At 41.1% G+C, this 21421-nt stretch overlaps 1 protein-coding gene across 1 annotated transcript in view; it reads right to left on the minus strand.

Moving 5' to 3' along the window:
- Positions 1-784: 784 nt before the first annotated feature.
- Positions 785-21421, minus strand: part of MAPK1 (mitogen-activated protein kinase 1) — a 31123-nt gene continuing 10486 nt past the window's right edge. Inside the window, exons 2-9 of the mRNA XM_064727142.1 lie at positions 15812-15994; positions 14591-14780; positions 10279-10395; positions 8530-8644; positions 7848-7979; positions 5558-5667; positions 4704-4831; positions 785-2497 (exon numbers count right to left, since the gene is read on the minus strand). Coding sequence (XP_064583212.1) covers positions 4715-4831; positions 5558-5667; positions 7848-7979; positions 8530-8644; positions 10279-10395; positions 14591-14780; positions 15812-15994 — 964 coding nt within the window. The 3' untranslated portion in view covers positions 785-2497; positions 4704-4714. The remainder of the gene's footprint in view (positions 2498-4703; positions 4832-5557; positions 5668-7847; positions 7980-8529; positions 8645-10278; positions 10396-14590; positions 14781-15811; positions 15995-21421) is intronic.

Here is a 21421-nt window from a genome sequence, read left to right on the forward strand (position 1 = left end):
ACCAGACATCAGGTGAAGCAAATCCTCGGCTTCTCACTCAGAGAGGATGCAAGGGTAAGTCTACACCTCCCCAAACATCCCAAATTAAAGACAGTATTAAAAAAAAATTGGGAAAGAGAAGGGTGAAGTAAGCTGCCAAAGATCTTCCTTAATAAATTAAAACGGAGGTGTTACAAACTAATTTCAGTAACAGTCATCTTTCCAACCGTGCCAAAAATGATTCCTGTTGTAATGATGATCATGCAAGTAGCAGAGATTCTAGAACTATTTCAACTTTTCGAAACTGAGTGAGAAAAGCATTTTGGTAAAGATGTGTAGAAAGGTCAAGAGAAATTTCTACACTGGTATCAACAGTCAAGTGCATATTTCTTCTACAGAAATGTTTTAGCATAGGTTCCATACCACGATTCCATGATCACTTGTGCAGTGTCCTGACAATGCTCCGAATTTGTTCCCCACGTCAGAGATTTATGTACCACAGGAACTTCCTAATAGAAAATGCCCTTTAATGATGAACCCTTGCTTACTAAAAATTAGTTTTGGCAGATTAACACTTAAACTATAGGAAAAAAAAAATTGAAATGGAATCTTGTAAGCACCCTTATCTAGTGGAGTCTAAGTTAATGGCTTTCTAGATTTCTCTGAAGAGCAGACTAAATGGTATGAGGAAGCCTGGAGTTATTAACCAGCCAGCATCCTTATGTACTACAGTAGCAATGGAACCTGATTTCCATTCAAAGACATTACCCAAGAGGAAACCAAAAACTAATTCTTAATGTTAATGTGAAGATATAAGATTTAAATTTATTTCCAGGAATTACAAGTGCATTTTGTTCATATTAGCAAGCAGTCTTTATACAATCCATTCTTCACTGCTGCCAAAATAAAATGAGAAAAAGACAGCAGAGATATGAAAAGCTAAAAATAGAACTATTTTTCCTAAGTTATTTGTTGAATAGCATTTCAGTTGAACACAACTCAGAGGTAACAATAGATTATTTTTTTTCTCAATCATAGGCATGTGGCACTTAGACAATCATCTTTGCACAGAAAGCTTTAACAGTCATGCGAGGGCACAGTAATTATTTTAAACAAGGCAAATTTCTCACCACAGAGAGCAGTGGGGAAAGAAAAGGAGGCACTGCACTGGAACATAACACCTAGTAAACTCCACATTATACAATTTCAGTAACAAATACTTGAAAAGATCATTAAAAGGTATACAATTTTAAATGTTATTTAGTGCTAGCTTTGTTTGGTTGTCCTAACTCAGCATTATCAGAAAAGTTTGATAGTACTTGACAACAGAACAGTACTTCATGTCACGAGCTCATGGAGGCTTGATTACAAATCACCATAGTGTAGGTTGCAAGAAATGAACTTGAGATGCTGACATGCTGTAGGAGCAAAAGTAAAATCAAACTTTCTCATTTGAAGATGCAGTGTTCCTCTCTGCAAGAATCTGAATGTTAGTGATTAGATTCAAATGTCAAAACTATCAATCCTCATTTGAAGCATTTCATTGGTATGCAGGATGCAGACTGAGTTAATTAACATCATATTCTGATTTCTTGCTTGCCACCAGATACGGCTGCCTTGCCCAGGGAAAGCTCTGGCCGTGGGGTCACGGTGCCATCGTGGTCTGTGTTAACCCTTCCAGCACCCAGGGAGCACAGAGCAGCTGCAGCTGCCACCTTGCCTTGCACAGGCTGCACAAACGCTACTGCACGGTAGGACTTTGGGAGTACTATGCCTCCAGCGTGGGTAAACTTTAAATGATCTCTCTTAAGAAAAGCAGGGGAAAAAAAGGTACAGATTTTGTCAATACATGGAAAAATGTTTCTTAGATGAATTCAGTTAGGTTGGGCTCCTATGTAGCTCTTACACTGGATAGAATACCTGTATGTACAGCACAGGACACCCAAACAAGTGCATAAGCAAGATTAACATGAACACAACTTATGCTGCAATCCATAGCATAATGGTACACTCTGCTGGATGCTAACCAACCATTTGTATTTAAAAAGGACGTGCAAAAAAAATCTGGGATGTCACTGACTTAAAGTGCCCTGAATAGTAGCTTTTCTAAAAAAAAATGCCAGCGACTTCAGTAAAGTCAGAAAAACAGTTCATGGTGTAAACGTCTTACAGGTCAATGGATTCTCTTCTTGGACATTGATCCAGGAGTGAAAGGAACCACTGCATCTTTCAAACCAGAAAGCAAGCAGTTAAACACGGGCAGCAGTAGGTGCACGTACAGTACAGTACTGCAACAGGTCAACAATGGGCATTACGCAGAGGAGTGTCAATTACAATTCTTCAGGCTTAAAAGATTCATTGAAAGCATGAAAAGCCAAAACTACCAGGAACCGCCCTCCTGAATGGCTCAAAGGAGTTAGTGGATAAGCTGAGAGAGGCCACAAGACATGACCAACAATAAAGAACTGGGAAGAGGAACAGCAACATTTGAGCATGCCCAGTCCTTTAAGTCCTTGTCCTACAAGAGAGCAGAGACATATTTCAGTTTAACATCACCTTTTAAACCCTTTTCCTATTTCTGTGCTCTGTGCACATTGTGTTTACCATCAGCCAGAGCCAGCAGGATCCACAGATGTTAAAAAAGAACTCAGAGACAGTGGATCTCAGGGCATTCCATTTTAAACTATTAATTCTTCAAAAGATTAGGAAGATTAAACACAACTAATCAATGAAATACATTGTTTGTCTGAACCAAAAATCTGTTATTTTCATATTGCTTCTCAATTCCAAACCCCAGAGCTCAGGGGACACACTGAATCTCGAGAAGCAGCCCAGTGAGAGGAGCTGGCTGATGGAGCGCAGGGGGTGTGCAGGAGAACAGGAATGCACAGCAGGACGTTGGCCCTGTGCATTTGAAGCCAGCTCTGGGGACTGGCCCTCGCTAGGATGTCAAGCAGCTCTGTTCAAACTCTTGTGCTATGGCAAAGCTGGCAATCCTGACCACAAATGACTCACACAAATTACCAGCATATCCTCTCCAAGCTAAGTACAATATTTCAATTGCAGTATTGTGCTGGCCAATTCAACTCTGCATAGTAGCATTTGAAGGTAACATTTTTATCAAACCAGAAATTTCTGCTAGCAACAGATCACTGATATCTTTATCCCTAATCCTTTTATCCCTTAATCCCTAATACAACCTAGGTAAGTATGGTCTGAGCAATGAGGCAAGCAAGGGATCACAAACCATGATTTACCACATCAGCAACCACTCACTGCCCTTCCTTGAGACTGCAGCCTATTAGGAACAGGCTTCATCTTGTTCCTAAAGATTCCTGTAACTTTTTACACCATGTGTGCATGCACAGCTGTGCTCTCACACACAAAACATGGGTGGGACAGGAACACCAGCCAGTTACTGTGTCCCAGGTCTGCCCTATTAACAATGCCAACTCATAGAGCCAGTGTGTGAACCTCAGACTTCCCTACATTGCAATTATTACAACAGTTCCAGTATCACCTAGCAAGCTTAAATAAACAAAATGCAGTATTTGTAAAAATTGAAATTTGTTCATTTGTGAGCTTCTATACATCTAAATATTCAAGCCAGTGGCAACAGCAGTTACCCTAATGAAGAAAAACTTTTAAAAGTTTCCCCCAGTTTCTTTTTCTTTCCTATGAATTCATTATTAAATGAAAACCTGAGGATATATGCAATGCAGAAACTGAAATCACATTTTTAGTGCAGAAAAATTCTTGCTTATAGCAAAGCCACAAAGCTGCTGCACACTGCCAGCAGAGCTGTGGATTTCTGGCAGCAAGGAAGTGCCCTGGCTCAAAACTTCACCTTCCTGCTGGAGCTGCCCACACAAAGCAGTGATGGCAGAATGCTGCTCTGGGGGAGGAAAGCACAGAGAGCACAAAGCAGGAAACCCAGGGCAGCCTGTTGCCTTTGGCTTGTTTTTCCTTTCCACTCATAAAACTTTGATACTTTCCCCTATCAGTATCACAGAAGTTTCACAGGTACTCCAATCAAGTCCATGTTTGACCAATTTGTATGAAACTCCTGAGACTTGCAAGCCTTGTGGTACAGGAAGACCAGTTAAGTTCATTGACTTAAAAAAAAAAGTCAGTCAGTGAATATCAGTACATTTCAACTTAAATTAAACTTTCAGATTTTCAAAATGCTAGGAAGGTTAATCATCATTAATTTATGGATATTTAAATACCTATTCTTATTTACTCACACTATTTGGGAGCTACTTAAAACTAAAGATAAGTCCTGCTAAGTTTTCTGTATGGGTTTTTTCCTTTAAAATAATTTAAGAGATTTCTCCTCTGTACATTACATTTAGGAGGAGGTTTTTTTAAAAAGCATTTGAAGTCACATGATAAAATTATGTATCTGTAAAATATGAAGAACATTGCCCCCTAAAATGTTTTTTTAAAATAAAATTTGCATTTCAAAGCATTACCATTGCCTTTATTCTAAGCAGCACTATTGAAATGCAATTCTTGTTCCCTAAATGCACCTACACTAAGGTAAACACCTGGGACAGCTGCCTGGATTCCCTGTGGACACTTCCCTGCTGAGGGCAAACAGAAACAGGACAGGACTGAGGTCAGGTCCTTGGACTGGGCAAGGCAAGTCCCACATTTCAGCAGCAGCACCAAAGTCTCAAATGTCCCCCCTGCCCGAGTGTCCCCTACTGCTGGGACTTTACCTATGCATGATTTAAGATCGGTATCCTGGCTGGAATCTTGCAGTTTCCTCAAAAATCAATTCTTTCAGCTTTTCCTTCGGCAAGTCATCCAACTCCATATCAAACTTGAAGGGTGCTTCAGCTACAGGCTTAATAACACAAAGAAATATGATTATTTTAATGTCACCATGCTGTTCAATTTCATGCAGTCCTTTCATGGATGGGGAAAAAGTCTGCAAATGTTCTTCACAAAAATATCTAACACTGAGCAGTCTTCAAGGCAGAACTCCCCTGTTACTCCTATGTGTGCTTTAGGTATTAGTTTCCCAAATTTTACATCAAGCTCAGTAAGTAGCTGGTCAAATCCAAACTACAAGTTGAAATATTTATTTGAGGCTCTTAACTCAGTATCTACTTGAAGAAAAAAAATATCTTAAACATTTTTTTTAATTGGAATAAACATATCTGGCCCTTAAGGGAAACTAGGTTATTTCCTCCTCCCCTCTTTCTTCACAATAATGAGCCAGAAATCTCCTCAGAACTGTACCTAAACTACAGCCAGTTCCAGTTCAGGTTTATAAAGCATAATCTGATGGCAAACTCAGCCACTTTCCTCCTTTACCTCAGACACCATGAAACCAGGCCTCACATGAGCTGAGAGGCTCCATTTTCTGGAGAGGGAGGACACTTTAGTATCTATTTATTGAGTGGCATCTCCGGAGTGTTGTACTGAAGTGAGAAATACAAATTGTCATAAATTGATGCAATTTGTTCTTCAACTCCGTTAGTGCAGTAGAAATATTACCCTTGAACTAAAGTAGAAAATAATCAGCTGGATCATTTTATCAATGTTTACATTTTGACAATGTCTTTACCTCATCACTTGGATCGTAATACTGCTCCAGATATGGATGGGCTAAAGCTTGCTCCACTTCAATCCGCTTATGGGGATTAAAGGTCAACATTTTATCCAACAAATCAAGCGCTAAGAGGAAAAAAAGTGAGCAAGGATTTAATACACACTCCAAAAAAGTGTCACAGACCTTGACCTTACCCAGACAACACCCAGTGCCCAAGGTGTGTGCAGATGGCAGAGCAGCCCTGCTGGAGCTGTACCTTGGGCAGAGGCCGTGCCTGCCCCTCTCAGCACTCCTGGGCTGCTGCCCTGGGCACCCCCTGCTCCAGCACAGACCCTGCCCAAGCCCTTCAGCCCCAGAAGGGATGCAAGGCAAGAAACACAGCAAATCCTACAGGACAATCTGGCTTGAACTACTACAGAAATTAAATAGATGAGACTTTTTCTTCTCTCAGAAAAATGCTTTGGATTTTTGTGCCAAAATCCAAACAAAGATGGAGCTTTTCTGTAATAAATAATTATGAATATGTTCTTATTCTTAAAAGAGATCTTGGCTGTTTACAGATGAAAATATCATCCAGAAGTCATTAGGAGTTCTAGATCATCACAGTGAAATATTCTGGCACAACCAGCAGCACAGAAGATACTCTCCAGAGAAGATGCAAATACATTTATATTCAGGCAAAGTCTGTTGAAGACAACTTAGAAAGAATCCGTAAAGAACCTGAAGACCCAGTAAGACAGAGTGAGGTCTGGTGAAACTCTGGACAGACATCACAAATCAGTGCTACTGCAGTTGGTCAGCTACTGTGCCTGTAACACATTTCCCTTTTCCAAGAAGAGAAAAACCTGATTCTAGGAGCAAGAAGCCCTAAGATACCTGCAGTATCCTAAATTCCATCACACTTCTTTTCCTCACCACATCATTTATGAACCAGAATTTTAACAGAGGCTTCTCGACGCAGCGCAGCAGCTGCAGCTTTGCAGCAGGAAGAGAAGCACAGCTGTGACCTCAGGTCATGGCACAGCCTGGGGAGGGAGGAGGCACCACCACCATCTCCCCACACTGCAGGGAGCTCCTCCGGGCCTGTGCACACCCAGCACTGCACAGGAGACCCAGCTCCAAAAGCCTCAGGCCTGCACTGGAACCATCACTGGATCCATCACTGGATCCATCACTGGATCCATCACTGGAACCAGCACTGGAACCAGCACTGGATCCATCACTCTGTGCTTTGCTGTGGTTCCCTCACTCAGCCCCAGGCGGGCACAGGGCACAGTGCTGGCCCTGCCCTGAGTGCCAGCCAGCTCCTGAAAGCTGCCCTGGCACAGCTGCCCTGGCACAGCTGCCCTGGGGGTGTCACTGCACCAGTGGCACACTCCCCCTCAGCTGAGGTACCAGCACTGCTGCCATCTGAGCTGTCAAAGCCCACAGGGAGGATTCTCACACTGATGAGCACTGCTAGAAAAGCAGAATAAATCACTGCTGTTTTCCTCAATGACAGGGATAATCAGCTCCATACAGTTCCATCTGCAGAAATCAGCTTTTACATGGTAATTCAGTACCTGATCATATCCACTAAGAGTAAATTATCATATCAGTTAAAAAAGAAGTGACTTAGGAATTGTGCTAGAGCAGGTAAAAGAGCACTGCACTGTGAACACAACCATCCTTAAACTGCACAAAGTTGAGTATAAAAGGTAAATTAATAGCTATCTAGCAAAAAAAAATCATATTTACCCTTTACTAAAGCCTTGTTAAGAAAGGTTAGCAATTATTATATTCCTTGCTTTTATAACTTTTGCTCCACACATCCTCACTGAATTTTTTAACCCATTAAATTTTAAGCTTTCATGGTACCTAAGGATCCCACCCACTGAGGAGACCCTGTTTAATCCACAACTGACTCACAGTCTGCAGAACTCTACCCAGGGCAGCAGCAGGCAGCTGCCTCCCACCTGGTGTTAGAAACAAAGTTCAAGACTTGTTTGATGCCAGTGTTGAAATCCAGTGCTGATGATCAGCACTTGAATAATGAACTGTGCTTCCAAGGGCAGTGACAAGAGTTTGGATCTCACAAGTCAGTTAAAGAGCAAACTCCACAACAGGTAATCTTAGAGTTACTAAAATTGCATTAGAAAGATAAACTAGTGTGAGGGCTTTGTGCTGGTTGATGATTTTATATTAGATTTACAGTGCTATTTTGAGGCACCTGCATGTTCTATTTCCAATATAAAGATAAATTCTTAGGTTATAGAACCTCCCCTCCTGCCATTACTTTGATACAATGTAATAGAGTATAAAATACCTTTGGGGTCAGCGTTTGGAAACAGCCTGTTCCATGGTACCTTATTTTTGTGTGGTAGAGAAAGCAGGTAGTTTCTGGCCTTTAAATTTATTATACAATTCAAATCTTCTTGGGAAGGGGATCCAAGTATACCTAAAAATATGAATACAAACAATATATGAATACAAAGAAATGCATTCTGTGAAAATCACATTAACACAGCTGTATCATATCTGCTAAAACTCAGTATTAAAACTGCTGGGAAGGGGATTTCAGACCAAATGTTTTAAGGATAGAGAACACCTGAGTAGTTTTTAGAAACATTTACTAAAAACCATTTGTTAAATAAATAAATAGATCTGACTTTTCTAATGATCTGTAATCTCTTAGAAAGATCCCAGTAAATGGTGTACCTAAAGAAATTTTTAAAAATTTGACCTGGACCTAATAATATATATGAGCTTTTAATTTATTTTTTTAAATTTTGTTTTAAAAATATGTCTGCTGATGTAGTAAATAAATTGCTAAGTATTCTCCAGTTGTCCCCAGAACAATGGTTACCTGTAGCAATTGCTGCACAAAGCACAAGAGGGGAGAGCAGACACACACCCTGCAGTGACCCACTGGAGAAAGGCCAGCCCAGCTGGCAGAAAGGATGGAGAGACAGATGGATGTGGGAATGCTGCTTTTCCATCAAGCTTACCAAGGATATGGTTAAGTTGGTCAAGGTAGTGTTTTCCTGGGAAGATGGGTCTGTTGGAGAGCATCTCTGCCAGAATGCAGCCCACTGACCAGATGTCAATAGACTTGGTGTAACCCTGCAAGGGAAGCAGAAACACATTTTTGTCAAATTGTTGTATAATAGCAGCAACATGTTACTTTAGCAAACTGTGCAAGTGCACACAAATCATCTTTTTCTTTGTTAGATGAGTCGTGCTTGCTCATACTGTTTGGTTTTTCTGTACAAATGAAATAATTAAGAACCATATATCAAAACACTACTTTGAAGGGGTAGCAAGAACTGAAGTCTCCAAGAGACAGTTTTCAAGAAGGATTTTTTAAGTTTAGCTAAATCTGTTACCAACTGCAAATTGTTGAGATTCCCTAATTCTATAACCAATTTAAACTAAAACATTTTGGAAACCAGGTATTCTGAATTGCACAGCCCTTGACAGAGAGCTGAACATGTGTGAAAGAGCTGTCCCTGAGGGGATCTAAGCTGCACTCCAGGATGAGGCTTTGGCAAAGGGGAAATGGCCAAACCCATGGCTGCTGCTTGGCTGCTCTGCACAGCACCCTGTGCAGGCAGGAGGAGAGCACAGCAGTCCCTGGGGTGCAACACTGGGATATCCCCATGCATGGCCAACCTGGGCATGTCACAGCAGTGACTCCAGTCAGTGACAGAGCCCCACCTGCCTGGGCAGCCTCTGTCCCACTGCCCCCACAGCCACTGGGCTCCAGCTCCTCAGGATGCCATCCCTTCACCATTTGGGTTCAAAGTGCCAGAAGCATAAAAGGAATCACACATTAAGTCAGGAGTTTTTAACCTGACCACCCTCTTACAAACACAAAATATATTTGTTGTGATGCCTTTGATAACTAGATGTGGATAGCCCAGAGCTATGGCCTCATTGAGGGTTTAAAATACAAGATGTGAGTTTAAAACACAAGAAGCTGGAGGAATACACCCTCAAATGGTCAGATGTCTATTTTCTTAAAGTGCTTGGACACGCCACTGACACACCAAAACAAACACACCAACGGGAAAAGCTGTAAATCCCACAGGAACAACAGCTGTCCCAGAATGTCAAACACAGCTCCAGGTGCCACCCAGGTGCTTTGCTAGCAGGTGTCTGGCTGGGGGAGTGAACACAGGGGTTCTGAAGGACACCCACCACCCACACAAGGACTGGATGCACCTTAAACAGCCACAGAACACAACAGTAATTCCAAATACACAAAAACCAAAGGAATGATTGCATGGAGACTATAGGAATGCAATTAAGACTGACACATTTTTTATGTGTCTCATGCCTTCATTCAGAATCAGATTCACCCTCATCATACATTCTAAACCTAAATTAAGATGTCAAGATGACATTAAGGCAACATTTGCAGCCTCGATGGAGGCAGCAGCGGAATGCTCATTCCAGCACTCCTGTCCTGCTCAGTGGCACAGCAGGTGATGGAAGCAGTCTCATGACTGGCAAGGAACTGGAGGTGTGGGAAGCTGAGCACGTGATTTCTCAGTTCTAGTACCCAGTAATTGATTCTGGAATCACAATTTATTTCAAGCCAGCAGCTCTACTGGAAACCATGCCCACTCCTCCCCAAGACTGTGCGTGCGTTCTGATCCTACAAACACACAAGGGCTCGCTGTTCCAAGCACAGTTGGAACTCACAAGGGAAAAAGCAGCAACAGCAGCACCCCAGCAGCTCCCTGTGGCCTTACCTTAGAATTCAGCATGATTTCAGGAGCCCTGTACCAACGTGTGGCCACATACTCTGTCAGGAATCCTGTGTGATCATGGTCGGGATCTGCAACGCGAGCCAATCCAAAGTCACAAATCTGGTTTGAGAGAAGTAAAAAGGAAAAAAAGGCCCATTAGACACAGAATTCCAGCACTATAACATTACTGATTCACCATTCCCCAATCAATGTAACACCCACAAATGCAGAGATGGCAACCTATGCTTTTAGAAAAGTTATTGCACAAAGGTGAAGAAAAATGTTTTGGATCAATTACAAAGAACATCCAACTGCCATTCAGAGGCCAGTAAGAATAAATAAGAAACAGTTCACAATTTATGTTCCACTACAGGCTTGCTTACAGCACCTTTGGCAAACAGGCAAAGATACACTGCTCCAACCTCTCAGAAACTCACCAGAAAACAAAAAGAATAGCAATTAAGACTTACAGAAAACCTAATTAGCAACCAACACATATGCAACCAAGCTCAACACCCTATTTTACAAAAGCTATCATCATAACTGCATCTTTGCAGAAGAAACAACCTATCCAATCATGAGATAATGGTAGGCTGGAGAGATTATGGGCTGTTGAAGGAAGCATAAGCCTAAAAGACAAAAAAAAAATCCCAAAAAACAAAACACAAGCAAGAAAATATTTCTCAACCCCTTATAAGGAAAACAGTTTTATCTAACTATGAAAAGAAAAACAAACACCAATTTAGACTAGTGAGTTCAGCAAAAAGTAAAAGGTGGTTTTAGTTATGCTCTGGTAAGGAGGCTCCATGGTTTTCAGAGCTATTCAGTGTCTAGAGAGAAATTAGGAAAATTGAAAATGTGAAGACAGACTGCTGCAGAGCAGAGCAGCTGCTCCTTTCTTACCATCCCAAAGGTCAATGGCAAGGTTGTTCAGTGGCACATTAGACACATTCACAAGCTTCTGCTTCCCCCCCAAAAAATCACCAGGTTATGATTGCCAGACAAAGTGTATTTCCATGAAAGAATACATACTATCAGGAAAACCAGGCATCAAATGTAGGAGTGGCAAACAGTGGGAGGTTCCTCTGCTACATTTGCTTTATAATATTTACTCTTAGATAGTTAATTGTGTACAGTGATTATATTGAAAACGTGAAGTGAAAATAGGCTGCAGTCAATAAAGTCAGTAATGGAAAATCCTACCACAACCACAGAAACCTCCCTTTGCCCTGGCAGATATTTCTTAACTTTCCTGTAGGGACACCCTGTCAGAGAAATAACTGACAGATCAGTTAGGGAAGAAATCCTTCAGCTGACTGAAAGCTGTATCTGAAGGACAGGACTCAGCAGCTGACTGTGCCACAGAGGGTCTGAAGAAAAGGCAATGGTGAATGCCATAAGCCAAGCTGGATGCCATTACTTTAGCTACATATTAAAAAAATAAACCCAGCTCCTTGGATCCTTAGAAAACAACCCCAAAAAGAACCTTTCTAAAGCAAGGCAAGGTTCTGCCAGGCTACAGGAACAGAGCAGCTGCCTTGTGTGCAATTAGCTTACATAAAGAGACTCAGTACGAATAATCAGAAGAGCCTCCTCTAAAGACAGAAACGAACAAACTGTAGAGGACAGCTTAGAGACTTCAGAAAATAATTATGCAGCAGGCAAAACTGTTGTAATCTCCTCCTCCTAACCTCGAGAAAGCTAGATAAGATTACAGGCAAAGGGACTTGTGCAGAATTTCAGCATTACACAAAAGCAAAGCACTAGGGTTTGTCACATTAAAACAAAAGAAGAAAGACATTCTCTGGTCCACAGTGAAAAGCAAGAACTGAATTACAGAAGATGCCTCTGAATCTCTCAACTCAAGTAGAAAAATGCTCATGGGATGGAAAGGAAGAATAATGACAAAGAGAGATCATTAAAATGACAAAAAGCCCCTGCTGACTGGAGCAGAAACGGGTTAAGCAGAAAAGCAGAAACACCATTAGTGAGAAAGACTTCAAGGTTGAAGCTGCAAGGAAGGTTTTGGCTGCAGAGCTGGCAGGGGTGACAGCACAGGGGGACAGCACAGGGGGACAGCACGGGGTGCCAGGGAGGCACAGCCCTGGCTGCAGCTGGGCAGGGCAGCCCCAGCCTCTCCCCCTGTGCCCAAGGACACCCAGAGAGCAGCTGCCCTGCTCAGGGGCTCTGGGGACACTGGGCCTGTGCAAATGATGATGCACAGCAGGCAAAGCACCAGGAGTTGCTTTTTAGGCTTCTCCACGTGAATGAAAACAATAAAAAAATAAATAATCTGAGAGCAATATAATAACAGGCCAATTTTCTTGGCATTTTCACTAAGTCATAGCAGAGAATAAAAAACTACATAATGAAAGACTCAGGTATGTCAGTCAGTACTTCATGCCTTGGAGAGACAGAACAGATGCTACTGAGACAGAAGAAATTACTTCCCTGCTTAATAAATTTTAAAATAATGAATAAAACCAGCATCCTATCTATATATTTAGCTTCCACTTCTTGGAAACAATGTTCTTGCAACCAGTATCAGGGTTTTTTAAACAGAGATGGCTTAAAATTGGATGAAGCTATCAAGCAGATGGGAAGATTTAGGAGGATCATGTACATGCAACCATTTACTAAGTAAATGAAATGACACCAACAGTACTACTAATGTACTGAAATATCTGCAGTTGTATTGTTGAGTAGCCTGTACCTCTGTGCATTTGTATAAAAGGAAACAGAAAAATTAAGTTTAATTGTTACTGATAAGATGGTGGTTCAAACAGTTGCATCTCCTGAGTAACTGGTAAAATCATGAAACAAACACTAACTTGCAGTTTTCCTTTAAAAAAATCCCTCTCATCACCTTTTCATGCCTGCTGTAGGAAGTAACAATTCTTGGTCATTTAATAATTGTGAGTGTTCATTATATAGGCAGAATTGAGCATGTAGGCAGTCTTTAGAATGGACCAGCATAAAAAGAGCAAGGGATTGTGTGACACTCTTGGAATTGTGACAAACCTGTACAGCCCACAACTGGCTCACACTTTGAAGAGGGTATTTTTATTTTGTGGTTTGCTTATTGAGAAAGTTAGAGCTACACTAAAAATCAAAGGGTAATAAGGAGCAACACAGCATTCAACAAACACAGTTGTACCACCTGGCATCAAGCACTGTAACTCAGCAACTCCATCAGTGGCCAGCAGCAAATACATGAAATATATACGTTATATTTATATATACACTGAAAAGGGAAACAAATTCCAATGCCTCTCTCATCTTCCATGGATCTGCCACTGTGGGACTCTAAACCACAGGGAGCACTCAATGAGGGTTTTTCTGCTAACTTGCTTGGTGTTTTTTTTTTAAAAACTGCAGTATCTAGAGTGCTCTGTGATACCAAATTCCACAGCTTAACAATGCTGCAAGTAAACTTCCCCTGCTCCCTCCTCCCTCCCAGCCTTTTCAGCAGGTACAGAGAGTGAGCACAGCTGCTCCCCAGTCACTGTCCCTGTGCCACTGACAATGTATCAATGTTGGCAAATCCTACTGGATCCCTCTGCTCCTCATGCAGCATCTCCCAGGCTAAACAGCTCTTTGTGTTATGGAGAGCAGTACTTTGCAATCCTGCTCTCCTCATATCACTGGGAGAAATGTAATAACTACAATCACAGACTCAAAACCAACTGAAAGGTAGAGAATGGCATGTTTTCAGTTTTATTCTCTATTTCTGTTCTGTTTCTTCACACTTGGTTTGCTTTACTGAATGCCACTAAGCATTGAGCTGACATTTTCCAAGAATCATAACAGCTCTAAGCTCATCCTTCTGTAGTATTAACGAGTACAGAGCTGATCACTGGAAATGCAAATTAGGAACATTCCCTCCCTAAGTAATTGCCATGCATTTAATCAGCACTGAATCTCACATGCTGCTTTAGCTGCCCACTAATATGAAGTCCTTTTCCAACAACAAAACATTAGCAGTGTAAACAGAGAAACCAAATCTTGAAACATACACAGTTCTGAGTTTTGAGGTAAACATGATGCTGCTTCAGATCAGTATTTTCACCCAGCTTTCAAAGAGGCTGTTTCCAAGTCAGCCTCCAGATGGAAACAGTGATGCACTCATTACAGCAGTCTAACAGATTCTTAGTCACTCAAATCTTGATAATTATTTTATCTAACCAAATAATGTTTTGGCAATCTTTCCAGGACAAAAATCACATTGATACCCAGTAAAAACCTCACATTCATGGTTACAGCAGTTTGTTTATGAAAACCATGGCAGGAAAATCTGTAAGAAATTTCAGCTCACCTTGAGATCACACGTGGTGTTAAGCAGCAGGTTGGAAGGTTTGAGGTCACGGTGAAGCACATTGGCTGAGTGGATATATTTTAACCCTCTCAGAATCTGGTAAAGGAAGTAACAAATGTGGTCATTGCTGAGGTGTTGAGTCTTTAGGAGCTTGTAAAGATCTGTCTCCATAAGATCTTGCACAATGTATCTGTGGGGTATTAGATGTAAGGCAGCAAAAAAACTTGGTGTCATATCAGGTATCAACATACAGTACCCAAGGAAACCTCTAGAACATATTTTCTCTCTTATTTGGATGTTTGATGACAATTATGATTTTGTGTAGCTGATTCTTGCTTTAGAAGCTTGGAATCCAATCAATCCTGATACATGATGCAGCCCTTTATAGAATAAAAAGGCACCAGCATGTCATCCTCTCAAATTAATCATCATAAACCTCTATTTCTTCATAGCAGAGCTTGACTTTATTGGAATCTCAATTTCATCTGATTCCTATCCTGCTTGCCAAGAAACAAAGGGTGGTTTTTGGTTAATGAGTAATAAGCTTCCAAGATACTTGTTTGCAATTGCATAAAAGCAGGAATGTAGAAGATCTCATAATTTCTGATCAATTTTCCCTACCATCTCCTCACTTTAAAAATTCAGCTGTTCTTCTCTACTCTATATATATTTATTATGCTACATTGACCACAATAGTCCTTCTCTTACCAAAATTAAATCTGAATATACTCATTCAGATTATTTTTTTAATAAGATTGCAATGAAAATTAAAAGAAGGGGCTTTTTTGGTCTTTTTTTGCTTCAAGAGGAATGAGTTGAGTACAATTTTCTTCCCGAGTAATTCAAGAACATTTGAGACAATTATAGCAGAGTCTGGACATTTGACTTTCTCATCAAAGCAACCAGTTGTAACAGCAGCTCTACTAAGAGCAAATATAGCTTTAGAATGATGTGACTAAACTAATTCTTCTCTAGAATGTTGAGTTCTTTGCCTTGGAAGATTGAAATTATTCTTTTTTCCTGGAAAAGAAAGAATTAAACTAGTGCTCATCTACATCAAAACTACAAACTGATCAAATACTATTAACTTTCCTTTTGATTTACAATAATAGAAGCCAACTTTTATTAATATTTGGGAAGGAAGAGCATGAAGGGGAAGAAACAATCAAAAGAGAGGAGGCAACCATTACTAATGATGCCAAAAACACTTTGAAAGGATACACATCTTTCATCTGTTCAATAGTTGGAGCTCTGATAATGTCATTTATTCCAATAATATTCTCATGCCTGAAGCGCAGCAGGATCTTGATCTCTCTCAGAGTTCTCTGGCAGTATGTCTGGTGCTCAAAGGGACTGATTTTCTTTATAGCAACTCGAACTTTGTTGACGTTATCATAAGCAGAACTAGAAGAGAATCAATAACATCAATTACAAAGAAGATTAATTAAATTCAAAAAGAAAGAATGTGAATTCATTTAACCCAGGGGTGGTGCATTTTGTTTACATTTATTTTTATCAAATGGGTAGAGGTGACAGTGACAGATCTTTTAGTTTGGTGAACTGACAAAGCACTGTTGTTCTTTCCCCAGCCTATTTGGGTCTCTACCCACTGGCTTTCCCAGCTGACTTGCAGTCTCTGATTCGTGGCTCCTGCACAAAGGAAAAGGAATTTGTATCTGTCCTCTTTATGAGCCTGTGCAACAACCAAGCCTGAGGTTTTCTCTACATGCTGCAATCATCAGAAGTTTGAGAAAGTTCATCCAGAGTTAACCCATTCACTGTGGGGTGCAGAAAACCCTTCAGAAATCATCTCTTGAGCAGCAGAATACCACATCCTGTGTCCAGACCCACAAGTAAGAGCAGTTGTCACAATCTTTCATGCTTCCCTCAATCTACACTGTCAGCACCTCCACAACAGACATGGAAGAACAAAAGGGATGGAGAATTTGTGACACCTTGCCAAGGGCAATTCCAAAGGTAGGCAGAGTCTGAGGAAAGCTGTACCAGGTACACAGATGGGGTGGGAGCAGGCAGCAGCACAGTGGGGATCCCAGTGACTGAGCCATGGTGAGGAACTCACTGCCTCCTACATCTCCATGGCTCCTTCCAGGAGCCCAGAACTCCATTCCCAGCTACACCAACAAACAGGCTCAACAAACAGCATCTCTGTTCAACATGCCCATGCATTCATGAAGAGTATCACAGCCTGAGCCTAACTGAAAGTCTCAGTAAAAGCTGAGACTTGATTTTCTAAATATCATACCTGATTTTCTAAATTCTGGACTATGAATCCTAACAAGTTTTAGTATGTTTTCTATGGTCTTGTTCATAAAAATGACAAAGCATCTCATTATCATAACCTCTACTGTATAAGTATATGTTAATTTAATTAATTAAAATTTAGATGTGTTTGCATGATTCTTGTCCCTACTCAAGCCTGCTACTGAATTATTAGGAAATTAAAAAATAATCAAGCCTACATTCCATACATTTCTGTTAGCCTCAACTATTTAATATAAAAAAAGAACCATACTAGCTGAGGAGGCTTTACATCCTACCAGTTTCCTACAATTGAGTCCCAGAACTTTCTTTGATACACTTTGAATTTGCCTTTCTCTGCTGAGATGTCCAGGTGCCTGGTGACCAGGTAAAGCAGAATAACATGCAAAAATCCAATTAAAAAAGGAGAACTTAGAGGAATTCAAATGCCTGACCACATCAAGGCTCTTTGACAACTCAGCAGAACTATGGTGTAACAGGGTGTTTTTGAGATGGTACTGTCATCACTGGATGCAAAACTGTTTAAAATTTCTCACTTTCATTATTCAAATGGGCATATAATTCAGTCAATTAGGGTCATCAGGAAGATCTTCATACAGTACATGCAGTTACACCTGTAACTGTAACATCCTTTTTGCACAGTTTTCCCACTCAATCCCTTTGACCTGCCTGCATCCCCAACCCTGACCTGTACCATTTATTTGCCTCTAGAAACACTGAACTCAAATGCTCCGTGGGGAGCTTTGAAATGCCACATGCTGAGCAAGTGTTCATTACAACTGCTGCGCTGCATATGTATAGATAACACATTAGCAGTTCCTCAGTCCCGAAATAGATAATAACCAAGTGCTGTAAGTGGAACTTGGCATCGCCTCCAAGAGCACTTGGGCTCCAGTAATTTTCTTAGCTCATCACCTGTGGTGTTTACAATAGACCAGTGAGGTCTGTCACAAGCAGAAAACAAAACCAGAAATAACTCTGAAGCACGAACAACCTGGATTTGGGAAAGAAATGAAAGAATCCTATGGGCCATTTCATCATTATAAACAAACCTCCTGCCTCCTCCTCTGTACTGACCTGAGCATTTTTTCTGCCACAATGCAGAATCTTACTTCCTTTCAAAGGACTGGACAACAGCAGCTATGCAGAGTACAAAAAGGCAAAATGCCAATATTTACCCATTGATGCTGCTTAAATAAAAGCTCCCAGTCTCTTAAAATATTTGATAAATCAGTTAATGCTTTGCAAGGGTTGCTTATTGATGGAAAATACGTTATCTTTCCTTGTACAGATTAAATGAACATGATTTCATCAATTAAACATACCAAGATTTCCTCTCTTGTAGTGTTTCACCTACAGGCCTAAGCATTACTTAGCAAAAGGTTTATGCTGTCATAAATGATGGCTAATGAAAAGGATGGCTGATTTTGCTTTCTGATGGTTCAACTATAATACACCTGGTTGACTGAGGAAAAAAGCTGCATATCTGGAATCAAGATGCAATCAGTTTCCAGGGTACCTTCTCCATACAGTCATCTCTTGCACAGCTAAGCTTCCATTGCCTCAGCTGAGGGGATCACAACTGAAATATTATCTAGTTGAAAAATTAAAAGGGACACTGGATTTATTTCTGATGTCACATTTTTTGAAATATAAGCCTTTCTGTAAGTTGATTAAACATCCAAGAGATTATCTCAACTTCTATGAGCAAGAAGCTAATCATACAAGCAGTCACGTACACTTGCTGGTGCATAATATTTTAAATGTCATGCATAATGCAGGTACACTGAGCATCTGTATTACCTAGTTAACACCATTTCACATTCTCAGCCACAGCCCTTAAAGCACATATTGCTTAAGTAAACTCTGTGACCCTTCAAAACTGCTTTCTCGATTTGACACGTGCTATAGGAAAGTGTCAAAGCTGCACATTAGACTGAACTTTAGTGGAACTGGAGTGTCAGGCTACAGCCAGAGCCCTCCCATGAAGCCCTATGGAAATAAGTGACTGACGATGCAGGAAACCCCTTCACTCCCAGAGCTGGGTCCTTTGTAGGGCAGACTGAGCCACTCCCAAGCGTTCCCTCCATCCCACGGTTCACTGCCTGCCGCCAGCAGCAGACCGACACACTCGTCCCAGAGCTCTGCTGCAGAAATGTGCTGCTCGGAGTGTGCAAACAAAACCGCCCTGAAGGAGCAATGCAGGCCCCGGTGCCCGGCTCGTCCCCGCGGGCTGCAGCCGCAATTACCGAGCTCATGTGCAACTCCGATCGCCCGTGCTCCCCCTGCAGTCCGACCGGGATCAGCTCCACAGCACATCCTAAATTTAGATTATTTGCATTCTGGCAGCGCTGTCCCAGTGTGCACAGTGTAACCTCTTTGTCTGGGCTGACAGCTTCTACTAAACCAAACAACAGCTGGTTATATTTGCAACGAAGCAGTTAACTGGGACATCTGAAGTCAGCAATACTTTCTATTATCTTGACTTTTTTCCCAGAGAAGAAAAAAATCTGTAAAGTGGGAATAACAGGTCTCTTATTAAGAACTCTTGGAGTGCCAGTTTATTGCTTTTAGCTTCTAATCGTTAAGCACATGTACTGATCATCACCCACAGAACTGTCCCATTATGATGAATCTAGACACCAACACTTTCAATATTTAGAAGGAAGGATTTATTTCCACCCCAATCATGTGCAGTCTCACAAGCTGAAGCAACCATTGAACTGTGAGTGCTATTTATCTGTAATGTGATAAATTTAAATATAGATTTTGCAACTGTCCAACTGTTGTAGCCACAACATTATTCCTATTTCAAGCACCTGCAATGGCACCGTTATTTAGATACTTTTGCAACATCGTGTGAAAATCAATACAAGTCCCAGCAGCAGAGTTTATCATTCCCGATTTTAAGTATCTTGTAAATACATAACAAAGTTTTGACTAAGTAAAACAAAATAAACAAATGAGCATTTATAACCCAAGAAGTTGCACCACATAACTTCTAAAGCCAGTTTTTATCCTTCTGCTGTCTGGTACCAACTTCCTTTTTAAGCAGAAGCGCAGGGCGGGGCTGCTTCCAGGAGCAGTGACCAGAGCGGCCCCGCGGCCCCGAGCCCACAGCGCTGCCCGGGCCGCAATGCCCGAACTGCGGGCAAGGGAAGGGCAAGGGAAGCTCTCCCCAGGCACGTGTGGCCCAGGGCCGAGCTCAGCCCCTCCTGCCCACAATGCCGGCCGCACGTTCCTCGCCCATTGCTATTCCCCGCGTGTTTCACCGGGGCAGAGCTGAACAAGTGAGAGCACGCTGCGGGAGCGGAGCCAGCCCCGGCAGTGCCTGCGTCCCACACGGGGCTGGTCCTGCACACCAACAACAACTCCCTGCTCCTTCCCCCACCGGGGATGTTCTCCCAACATTTCCAGGATTATTCACCTCGTGCCTGTTTTACAGGCTGCTCTCAGCACACACACACAAAATGCACAATGCTACCGGCAAACATCCTAATTACAACTCTAAATAAAAGACTGATTTGAAGTTTAAAAGGGATTTTTTTTTATCAGTAGCTTTGTGTTGCTGTGGAAACATGATTCCAAGGGCATATCCAGAGATAAGAATCTTTGTGAAATATTGGGTAATTCAGCTTACTCACAGAATAGGGAAGGCAAAAATAATTCCCAGCAAGCAAGCTGATCTACAGAGATCTTTAATTTTTTCATTCAGTCCACATTTAGCTCAATCATGGACATTTCCACAACACGCTGACATTTATCAAGTTACAATGCAAATAGCTTAAACTTATTTTTAAGACTCCTGTAAATACAATAATGCAATATCATGACACAGTAACAACCACCCTAACAGACTGTTCGCTACAATTGTTGGGGATGGGGAAGGTGGTTGCAAAAGTGCAGATTTGCAGAGGGTTTTGGGTATTTTGTTTGGAGCTGGTTTTTTAATAATCAGATTTTAACCTTTGCAGATTCTTCAGAATAATTACTTTCTTCTTCTACAGGATTGAACCACAGGGAGCAGCTGTAGTGTACTTTTTTAATAAAGAGAAAAGACTGGAAAAAGGACAAAAATAGTCAAAGACTATTTGAGGACACTGAGTAATGTGTCATTTTTACATTGTTGAATGTATTTTTTGTAGCCAACTGTAAACACCTACGTTTACTAGAAATATTTGTTACTGTCCTCCATTTATTCATAATATTTTGAAGACAAGTGTATTATTCATTAGACTTTTTATTAGCACTAATTTACAAAATCAGCACCTGGTTTTAGAAGGAACAAGTGCCTACTTATATTGGGATATATTTGCCATGTTTCAAGAAACCTATTTATAAAAAGACAACCCATGTCACAGTTTCATTTTGAATTCTCAGCTTTCTCTAGAAGAGGTTCTCAATAACAAAGCATTTCTCAGGTTTGTCAGCTGAGAATTCAGGAAATAAACTACAGAAACAGGGGCATCTTAAAACACTTCTACTTTCCTCCATTAAACATTTAATTTTACAGACTAACCCCTGCCATGGAGGAAAGTCAGCAATCCATGA

The sequence above is a fragment of the Zonotrichia leucophrys genome, chromosome 15, assembly GCF_028769735.1.
Source record: "Zonotrichia leucophrys gambelii isolate GWCS_2022_RI chromosome 15, RI_Zleu_2.0, whole genome shotgun sequence".
Taxonomy (NCBI): Eukaryota; Metazoa; Chordata; class Aves; order Passeriformes; family Passerellidae; genus Zonotrichia; species Zonotrichia leucophrys.